At 37.5% G+C, this 11709-nt stretch overlaps 1 protein-coding gene across 1 annotated transcript; it reads right to left on the reverse strand.

The window, feature by feature from the left end:
* Positions 1 to 9824: 9824 nt before the first annotated feature.
* LOC110876005 lies at positions 9825 to 10739 on the reverse strand. Its single transcript, XM_022124188.1, has one exon. It carries the CDS (start codon positions 10737 to 10739, stop codon positions 9825 to 9827), a length of 915 nt encoding a protein of 304 aa, XP_021979880.1.
* Positions 10740 to 11709: the final 970 nt, after the last annotated feature.

The following is an 11709-nucleotide window of genomic DNA, read 5'->3' on the forward strand; positions in this document are numbered from 1 at the left end:
ACGTGTAAACATAACAACAAGCATTCATTTAGTCACGTAATACATGCAAATCGGTTAGCGTTTAAATAGTTTGAGTAGTGTGATCGATTGTGTTTTGATATAAGTAACGTATATAACACCCAAAAGTGCTAAAAGCAAAAAGGGATCGAGTATACTCACAGCGATTGATTGATGGATTGAAGGGAGCGCTTGAGAGTAGGGTTAGCCTGAACAGTTCGATAGCATAACGATGAGTAACACGCAAAACGGAAACAAGTGATGATGGGTCGTACAGCCTGGTCGATCGATCAGTAGGTTCGATCGGACGGGTTGTCCGTTCGGCTAGACAGTCCGTTTGGACAGTCTGTTCGATCGGCCGGTAGGCTCGATCGGCTGGACTGTTCGAGTGGATTGTTTCTTCCTTTGAGTAAGATGTGTTTGTGTATGATGGTTTGACCTTTTGAAGTTTTCGTTGTAGTATTTGAGAACACTGAAGTGTTCTTACCTTTCAGGTCGATCGATCGAACGGTCTGTTCGATCGGCCGGCTTAACCGATCGGTTAGACACTTCGTTAGTGAATCCTCAGTTGGATGTCACCTGATCGATCGAACAGCATATTTAATCGGGTGGCACTCCGTACTACTACGAGTCGTAAATCGATTAAGGGTTGAAGCATAGTATCTCATGATCCGATGAGTAATGTTTACCAAACGGTCGTTCGATCGGACATTACTTCGTTCAATACCATACTTCATGAAATTGTCAAAGTGTGGAGCCATATGCTAGCCGATCGGCTGGCCTGGTCGATCGGCTGACATGTTCGATCGGTTGGGTTGTTCGTTCGGACAGCCTAACCGTTCGGCCAGCATCCTGACCTGGTCGGCCTGTTCGTCTAACACTTGGCTGTTCTGATTATTTGACGTTATATTGAGGTAGTTTGACAACGAGCTGAACCAGGGAACCTTCGTTCTTACTTGTTTCTCCTGCTCGGACAGGAATCACCCAAGTCCGGCCGGTGAACGGTTCGGAACGGGGGTTTAACATTTAACCCGAAGTCGGTGAACCTCGTAGATGGAACCCGAATCTTGAACCACATAACCTTTAGAATGATTAGTGAGTTGGCTCAAGCTCCGTTTCTACCGGTTTGAAGGCATTGAGTGTAAAAGAGTTGAAAGAAAGTTGGAAATCCTTCTTTCAATCCTTCACACCATGTAAATGTTCAGATCTGTAATAGATCTTAGTTTGTTTATGTGGAAATCGGCTAGATCCAAGTGATTCTTGGTGGATTGAGGCCAAAACATGATGTTCTTGAAGAACACCATGATGACATCATCCTAGAATGCTTAGATCTTGATGATTTCACGGTTAGAAATCAAGATTTGAAAAATAGAAAGGTGTAGGAGCATGTTTTGATCAAGAAAGTACAAGATTTAGGATGAAAACTTACCAAAATCGGAAGAAATCTGAGAAAAGATGAGGAGCACGAGTTGGTCGGTCAGAGAGTTTCCAAAAGTGGAAAGAATGACAATGACAACCCTATTTATAGGCTCCAAAAGAGGAAAGGGCTGGCCGATCGGCCAGGCATCCCGATCGGACAGCCTGCTCGATCGGACAGTCCGTCCGATCGGCTGGGCTGTTCGATCGGCTGACAGCCTGATCGATCAACAACCTGGTTCGAGTGTTCGGTGTGACGATTTTCGAAATTTCGATTTCGATTGAAGATGATACGAATACGATAGAGTTTCCTATTCAAATTACTTTTAGTCTCAATCACTATATCTAACATACAATCATCTATATTTCACACCATCCTTACGCTATCATTCGTCATAATTCGATTTCGATTGCATTTGATTTGAGTTTCGAGTTTCGATTCGAGTTTCGATTGATTCGATTGATTACCACACAAAACATAAAGTAAACACGCACAGGTAACACATAAGGCACACACACAAGTAATATAACAACCAAAGTTCGCGTAATTCGAGATTCGAGTTCGATTGATGATTCGATTAGCTTGATTATTGATTGGTTAACTTTATCGCATTGTTACTTCCTACTATTCAATGTCGTAAATCGGTTTGTGTCAATAAACGTTCGATGACTTCGATTCCTTTGATAGACAACACTTACTCCACATAATACAAATAAAACATAAAATAGACTATTTACAGTCAAAGAAGTCAAAGTTGACTTGGACTTTGACTTTGACTTTGACATTCGAAAACACGGGGTGTTACACTCCCAAAAAGCCAAATGAGGAACGATTAAAAAAGGCACTCAATATAAAGTTAAAGTCTAAAACCATTGATGAGTTACCGGAAAACATTGACGTCACATTCACAGCATCTGACACTGATCATGAGTCTGAGTTATTAAAGAAAGTGGTCGATCAGGTGTTGGATATGGATGAAGAGTCAAAGTCGGAGTCTAAATCTGAAAGTTCGAGTTCATCAGACAAGAGTCCGAGTTCACCGGTCAAACGGGTTTACAATAAAGAATTTCTGATGTCGAAAAATAATTTGAATGATGAAACATTCAAAGTAGCTTATACTTTGAATGATTCTGACAAATTATTTTCTGATGAAGAATTTCCAATAAGAGGTGTTAAAACTAAAATGATCAACAAGGTTTTCAAACTAACAGAAATAAATATTTCTGAAATAAAAGATGTAAATCTTGCTAAAAAAAAACCTAAACCTTACACTTCAAGAGTTCAACAAAGATTGAACAAGAAAAAGGGTTACAGTTCTGGTTTTGGTTTTCAAAAGAAACCAAACCATAACGGTAATTTCAAAAAGAATGGATTAGGTTTTATTCCTCCAGAAAATTATAAAAATGAGAAAAATTATAATTCAAAAACTAAATTTGTTTCAGGTACAAGTTCAGAGGAAGAAAAGGAGAAGTTGTTCAGGAGACAGTCAAACAAAGAATTTCTAGCCGAAAGGAAGAAGAATGTGTTGAAAGAATCTGAACGAAGAACCTGTTTCAAATGCCAAAAGGTTGGACACATTGCTTGGAATTGCTCAAAGTGCAACAACACAAAACAGGGAGTTTCTTCTAAGTTGAAAATGAGAGAAAAATGTGTTGATAAAACAGAACAACCTGCAGAAAAATTCAAAGTGTTCAAAATTCGACTTTCGAAGTTGGTGAAAGTTCGAAACGATTTTACAAAAGAAAAGTCAATTTGAACAAACAACAATGGGTTGTTAAATCAGAGAGTAGCTCTGACAATGAATCTGACTCGTCAAAGTCAGAGGAGTCATTTGTTGAGAAGAATGACGAGAATTTCGTTCCAGAAATGAACGATGGAAACTTTCCGCCATTGTCAAAAGAAAATTTGAAGTTGAAAGTTGGTAAGGTTGAAATTCCAGTTCAATTCTTTGCCGGTAAAGAAGAATTTGATACTGAAAAAGCTTTTAATGGAAAAGTAAAACATATCTTTGGGAAGATGTTTAACGGGAAGGTAAAGGGTGTGAAAGATTTTTACAAATCAAAAAGATGGTGGGATAGAGTTGAATCACAATCACCCAAGGCTGGTCAGGCTTGGGTGACAGCTTTTTCTACTTGAAATCCTGACTTGTCGGAACTCCCAGGTTGGTAATTGGGGAGTAGGAATCGGCATCTTTCTTGAGAAATTCACAACTATGATATTTCGTCTTTCAAATGGTAGAATTTCTAAAATTGTCATATTTCATTCTTCGAGTGGTATGGTTGATAAGCAATCCTACAAGTGGTTGAAAAAGAGGTTTTCACCTATAAGTGGTTAATCAAGGTCATTAAGTTGAACTTGATTTAACTTTCATTCAAGTAATTGGAAAACAATGTGATGAATTTATCCCCAAACCTACATGTGGTAAAATCAACATAACTTATTTTCCAGAAAAATCATTTTGATTAAAACAAACTTAAGTGTTTTGAAATCATAATGGGAAAATAGTTTGTTGTTAGGGGGAGTTCTGATTGTTTATGCCAAAATGGATGGCGAATTGAAGCAATTCGAATCAGTTTGTCAGTTTATTTGTACAGTTTGTTTTCAAATTTTCCTTTAAAATCAAAATTTGAAACATAATTTTGATTTTAGGGGGAGTAAAAATTTTTAGAAATTTCGAAAATTTGAAAAATCCAAAAACATGATAAAATCTAAAAGGCCAAAAACATCGAAAAATTCAAAAATTGAGTTTTGTTATAAAAAGAGGAAATGATAGTACATCAGTGGACTATCACAACACGCTAAAGAATTGGAAAGTCAAATGTGATAAACGATCTCACGGATGATATGCCAGTAGGTTTTTATACATTCAGTAGACTGTTTTTGAGATATAAACCTAAATATCATATGCTTACTTATTTCGTGGGGAACATCTCTCGGATATATAGGTAACCCCTGAAATCTTGTATGAAAGACTTTCTATTTCTATTTCTGACATATTAGGTCTTTGTGCGTGATGATATCTGGGGTATTATACCAGGACTTCTGATTTTGCGAAAGCAATAGCCTAGTCCTCGTATAATACTTTGCACTGCTTAAATCTTTAAGCCCTCCCTCAGCATAAAAAATGATGAAACATTGCAAAATGCTAATCATGTGTTGTTGAAGAAAAGATCCCCAAACGGGACACACCTAAGGTCGAGCCATCATCTCTTTGTCTGAATGGAAGTTCTAACCTGAGCTCTCATGGTCTCGCATCTACCCGTTTACAAATATCATTAGTGTACATTCACCTGTAAGACTGAATATAGAAGTCTGGATACGGGAGTATATTCTGAGGTGGTACACGCGAATAAGTTTAAGCCCATTAAAACATTAATCTCGTATCTCGAAACAGTTGAATTTTGTGTGAAAATTTAAGCGGATCAGTATACTGACAATCTACGTGAATCGTTTAAAACTTAAAATGTTTAAAGCTTAACGGTGTTAGTGATTTGTCTCATAAACTGATATGATCCTCTTACACAAACTCACAAAAATATTGTTTGTAAATAATTTTTACTGCATTTCTTTAAAAGCAAAAATCCCAAAAAGAGTTTAAGTGTGTTTTAGCATAAATTTTTGAAAAATACAAAAAGATTTTTGACAACTGATGATGAAAAGCAGATTTTCAAAATTCCAAGTGCTAAACATGATGAACAGGTTTGGGAGAGTTTGTTCGAGACGAAAAGTAAAGTTAACAGGTTGAGATAATTTGAGAAATGTTAGATTATAATAATTGATGTTTTGAGTTTGTTTCTACAAGAGGTCAGCAAAGAATAAATTTGTCAAATTTTAAAGTTGTGACATTTATTGTGAGGTAGAGATGTGTGCAGTCCCCGTGTCTAAACCTGAGCAGAGTTTGAGCCAGGTTATAATTCTTGGAACGGAAGCTATATCAGATTGCGATCCCGGAACAATTTAAGGGGGAGTCTGCTAGCTAAGGGGAGTCTGAAGATGCAAGAGCCAGTTTCTGATTCTGAAAGATTGTTAAAGATAGAAGCTGATAAAGAGTCTAGAGCCAAGTTTGATTCTTGAGGATCATGTAAGCTGCAAATGCTGAAGAAATTAAAGAATCAAGAGATCTGATCAAGAGAATGTGAAGAGCCAGATTAAGATTCTGAGTAAGAAAAAGAGGAGATTGAAAATGGTTAGATCAACATCCAAGGGGGAGATTAGCTGCTACTGGGAAAGAGAGAGAAAAGAAGAGAGAGATCAAAGGATGCTTACACTATCAGATACTTCGGAAAGAGCAAGAAGACTGATAAAGACTGAAGACGTTGAAGACTCGACACTGAAGACTACGTCAACATCCAAGGGGGAGTCTGTTGGTGCATATGTCTGTCGACTTCGTCTTGTATCGAGTCTTGTGAATAGATTAGATGGAACAAAGCTCAAAGTACAAGAAATTAGGGTTTTAGAGGTGAGAGTCCATTTCGCACAAAATGGCTAGGCCATTTCGTACGAAATGAGTTCCCTATAAATACCTGAGCCGTGTCTTCTTTTATAACAGTTCTGATTCTGGTACCGAGGTGCTGCTGAAGTGTCTACTTACTGTAAAAAGCTGTTATATCAATGTACAAGACATTAAAAGTGATTCTGTGTGTAAATCAAGCTGATTCGAAGTCGATACGTTAGTTTCCGCCTCTCGTATTGATTAGAACTCTTCTGAACGACTCGTTTTGGTCATGTAAACGATCCTACACTCTCAAGGTCTCCACTAACCCAGAGTACAGATATCAATATAGTATATTCACCTGTAAGACTGAATCTAGGGAATTTTGATACAGGAGTATATTCTGAGGTGGGACATACGAATAAGTTAAGTTCTTAAAACACTAAATCCCGTATCTCGAATCAGTTGAAATTTGTGTGAAAATTTAAATGGATCAGTATACTGACAATCTAAGTGAAACTTTTAGAACTTAAAGTGTTTATAGCTCAACGGTGCTAGTGATTTGTGATCGGAGTGTCGCGCTCCGGTCAAAGATAATATTTATAAGCCCAAATTACCCTTAACAGATAGTTAGTGGTAGCAAGGGGTCGAACCACGAAGAGTATGTGGTTTGTGTGTGGATTCGATTGAATTTAACAATTGTCACAATTTATGAAGCTTGCCAGATATTTTTGTATTTTTGTTTAATTGAATGATGTGAATTTAACTAATGAAATTGGTTTAATTAATTAACAACTAATGACTAACGGTTGCAAGGAAATTGATTACTAAACAATAATAAGAAAAAGGGTTCACACCCGGTTTCGGTAATTGCCAACCTAGGGTTTCTACAAGTTTTTAGATTCAACTCAATTGCATACGATTAGCGGATTTAGTGTACCGTGACTTAGGTGCCAATAACTATCAACGCTTCAAAAAACGGACAAGAATGCACTTTGTAATCAACACAAGTAAAACCTAACCATGACAATGCATAACTACACATAACCATTTCTTAAAGTCATAACTTTTAACATCGTTCGACAATTTACGAATATGAAACAAATGTAAACTATTGTCAATGGTTTCAAAAATCAAACACAATTTGTCACGTATTTGAAATGCTCTAGCTTATTCATGTTAAATGTTTAGAGCTATATTTTGCTTGCCCTCAAGCAAATCTGTTTTTCACTTTCACGTGGGTCGAACAACGAATACACTCCCCATTCCCGAGACGAAGGTTAAGGTCAATTGTCATACTAAAGTTCAAACTCTTTACAATTTTCAACATATTTAACGGTGAAGTGAGTAATCACAAAAAATGGTTATCCAAGATTAACCCGCCCGTAAAACTAACAAGTCATGCACATCTCTCACAATGTTCTCTCCACTCGACTTATAAATTCTCTAATGTGTATAATGTATTAGCACTTCAATCAATTAATCGCTCAAAACCGATTAGAACACGTACCCGCATAGGCTTGCAACTCAATCATTCTCCACCACTGAACACCAATATCAAGCATAAGTCATAAGGTCTTTGAACGGGTTGTAACGGGGCTAGGCTAAGGGTAGGAAATAGGATATTTTAAAGTAGCTAAGGTGATGTAAATTCGATTTTTATTACAAAACAACTAATCTACGCACAACTAACTACCAATATCAAACTAGAAGACAACAAGCTTTCGCCTTTTATTTCTCAACTAAGAACACATATTTTTGTTCTTATGTATTAGCACTTCAATCAATTAATCACTCAAAACCGATTAGAACACCTACCCGCATAGGCTTGCAACTCAATCATTCTCCACCACCGAACACGAATATCAAGCATAAGTCATAAGGTCTTTGAACGGGTTGTAACGGGGCTAGGCTAAGGGTAGGAAATAGGATATTTTAAAGTGGCTAAGGTGATGTAAATTCGATTTTTATTACAAAACAACTAATCTACGCACAACTAACTACCAATATCAAACTAGAAGACAACAAGCTTTCGCCTTTTATTTCTCAACTAAGAACACATATTTTTGTTCTTTTCTCAACAATTTTCTCGTCTTTTTCATAACATTTTCTGATTTCTCTCTCTCTCTCTTTTTTTTTTGCACACAACCAATTCAGGACTATACAAACTTGATTCCTATAATCGAATTTCCATCACATGGGTTTAAAAGAAAAGGCTTAAAGTTATGGGCTATAGGGTGGTCAAACGAAAGGATTAGGCTCAAAATCAGCTACTATGGGATAATTTTTTTTGGGTAAGGATATATAAATGGTGTAAAAGGAAAAGGTTTACCTAATGCCTTAATCATTCTTGTGCTTGTATTCGGTCTATGGTCTCAAACGTATCAAAAGTCGCAAGTTCTACAATACGTGACTAATGATCCACTCAAACAAAGAAACATAAGCATGTGCTCTATAATGTAAAAGTGGCTCAAAACCTCACATATGTAAAGGGTATGATATGTGACATGCATAAAATGCTAGTTTCTTAGGCGGATTAGTCCCAAATAACCACCCGCTAAATGCCCGTCATGCTATTCATTTGAACTTGACCATGACAAAAGACCAAATGGGTTGTGCCATCCCTTGTTGACTTAGTTACTTGTGCTTTTAAGATCGCTTTTGAAACAAGAATTTTTTGAAAATTTTTGAAATTTTCCCCCATCCCCACACTTGAGGTAAACATTGTCCTCAATGTGTAGTGTTTAAATGAACGGGTCAAAATCGAAAAACTTTTACTACTCCCCCATCCCAACACTTGAGGTGAACATTGTCCTCAATGTGTAAGAACTAGAGTATTAAACGCACAAGGGATGTGACACGGCTAACTTCCCAAAAATTCCACCCCGGAAAAATAACATACAATTACAATCCACTTATTTGCTAACTAAAAATCAAAAGTAAAAAGAAACGTATGCACCTGATTTTTGAGCTCATTCTTCGTGTGCTCTTCTTCTCTTCAAGTAAGCGGTCGTCCCATGAACATAATGTACCTACAAATCTTAACCCTTGTGTAGAAGCATACTTCTCACAACCATTAAAATTTATTAGCTACCTAGTTCTACCACTTTTATGAAAATATTACCAAGTTATACGTTAATTCACTTTGATTTATGTGGAAAAATATTTTACAATAACAACAAACCTAACTCACTTTCATAGGAATCACGGTTGCATTTAGCTTATGCAACAAGCCCTTTTAAACCACCTGATAGCTCGGGAGGACGAGTAGGTCTCGTGAGGGTTATATAGGGAACACATCCACAACGTTCATTTAACTAATAAAACGAAATAACAAAATTATACAACAACAACAACAATACTAACTAAACTACGGATAACAACTAAAACGAAATGCGAAATAAAAAATACAACAACACTTGACTTACCACCTCATGGTGGTCGAATGGCATGCTTGCTGCCTACAAACTCCTCGAAATCACCCACCGGTGATTCATACCATTTGTTGCCAAACGGTCCAAACTTCCTCACTTCCTCTTCCTTCTTCTTTTCTTGAGGCGACTTCTTAGCCTTCTTCTTCTTGACCGGTTTCTTCTTTGGTTCTCCAAACCTACCAACCATAGCACATACCTTTTTGTTTGGATTCATGTCCTTCTTGGGACACGTATCCGCACCGAGTGGGTTAGTAAATTTTGGAAAAACATTTAAATTTAATTCCCGGTCCCCAAATTTCATGCTTACCGTTCCCGTTGCACAATTTATTATGGCATTAGCTGTTGCAAGGAACGGTCTACCCAATATGACTATCGGTTGGGTGTCCTCAATACACCCATCATAGTCTACTACCAAAAAGTCAATTGGGTAGTAGCAATCATCCACCTTAACAATCACATCCTCCACCATCCCCCGTGGATGCGTGGGAGTCTGATCGGCCAATACTATGGGAGTATCAAACTTTTTCAATGGACCAAAATCATATTAGTCATACAAACTCCCGGGCAAGATGCTCACACAAGCTCCAAGATCTAGGAGCGCCCTCTCAATTTTAAATGTTCCAATTTGAATTGGGATAAGAGGGTCTCCTGGATCTTGAACTTTTTGGGGGAGCGCACTTGATAAAACGGCACTAACATGTGATACTAAATCAATTGGTTCGGGTAATTTATTGTGTCGTTTTTCAATGCTCAACTCTTTCAAACATTCCACATGAGCCGTAACCTTTTTAATGTCATCTAGTAACGGTAAATTATTTTTTGCTTGTTTAAAATTTTCCCACCCCTTGTCCTTCGGTGGGTACCGTTCCTCAACTTTTGATGCATTACAAGGGTTAAGTTGATTTAAACAATTTTCACAAAAAGAATTTTTAGTTGTATTTTCTATTTTACTTTGTGAAATTGTTTCTTGTTCATTTTCACTTTCCGGCTCATCACTTATATTTTCCACTACACCATCAACATATTGTGGTGGTGGAATGCTTTGAACACTACAAATTTCATCATTCGGAAGAAGACTTACCGCGCTAATGTGTACATTCCTCACATTGCCCGTGCTTGAGCTTTGATGCTTCGGGTTCATTGCGGTGTCACTTGGAAGTCTTCCTCCACTTCCACGAATTTGGGCCATTTCTTCCGCAAGTTGACCCACTTGCTTTTCCAATGCCTTATGCGACTTGTCTCGCACCTCAAACTCTTTCTTTATCTCTTGATTTGAATGGTTGATAGCATTCATAATAGCATCAAGTTTAGAGTTTAATGAATCATCACCTTGAGAGTTTGAATTGCCACTCCCATTACCGCCTTGATTGTAGTTCCTTTGGTAACCCCCTTGGTTACTTCCTTGGTGATTTTGATATGATGACCCGCTTTGGTTACCCGGTTGAAAATTCGGGTTCATTTGATTCGCGGCATTCCCATATCGGAAGTTGGGATGGTTTCTCAATCCGGGGTGATAAGTGTTGGAGTTCATATCATATTACCTTCGGTCCCCATACACTTGATTCACCTCCACGGTGGCTTGATAATTCTCGGTACGGTGACTGATATCTCCGCATTCTTCACATACGACGTACTGCACCGAATTCACTTCTCTTTTCTTCATGTGGGCCAACTCACGCTCCAACGTGTCAATCTGATCCTTGGAATTCGCATCACGATCGGGCCAAGACCTTGAGGTAGGGTGCTTTTTGGCTCGGTCGGCCGATTCTTTCCCCTTTGACCTCTTACTCATCCTCTCAAGGAATTCCCAATCATCATCTTCATGATTGCTCAATAACGTTCCGTTGCTCGTTGACTCGAGTCGATTCCATGTCTCATCATCCAAACCCCGTACAAAACACTTAACCAATTCCCACTTTTCTATTTGGTGATGTGGTGTAAGACCCCAAAACCTGGGTGTCTCACAGTTGGGTTGTCATTGTAAAAACCAACCAAACACATGAAAATTTTAATTTTAATTATTATTATTATTTTCTTAATTTGAAGAATATGCAGCGGAAAACGTTTAAGTCAAATTCCCAAAACATGGGAAAGATCCAAATAAAAAAAATACAAGATTTTAATGTTTAAAACTTATTTATTAAAGCATCGTCTTCAACTAGAAATGCCAACTTCATATACCAGGTAGCTTCATGCAACATCCAAGAGGTCATCGTTCATCCAGCTAACCTAACCTGAAATCAATCTAACATGCATGCAAAAGTCAGCTAGGCTGAGTGAATTCAAGTTTTTTTTTTTTAATAATGTAATACAATAAAACAGTTGTAAAACATTTTCATCATATCGTCTTAAGTAAAATATTGACTTCTTTCAAACATTCTTCGAAATAACTTCAAACATCCAATCAAATGGGTCAAGCACATAACAAT

This window comes from Helianthus annuus, chromosome 7 (genome assembly GCF_002127325.2).
Source record: "Helianthus annuus cultivar XRQ/B chromosome 7, HanXRQr2.0-SUNRISE, whole genome shotgun sequence".
Classification (NCBI taxonomy): Eukaryota; Viridiplantae; Streptophyta; class Magnoliopsida; order Asterales; family Asteraceae; genus Helianthus; species Helianthus annuus.

Coding starts and splice junctions, on each gene's coding strand:
- LOC110876005 (XM_022124188.1), bottom strand. CDS start 10,739: ATGAACCCGAATTTTCAACCGGGTAACCAAAGCGGGTCATCATATCAA.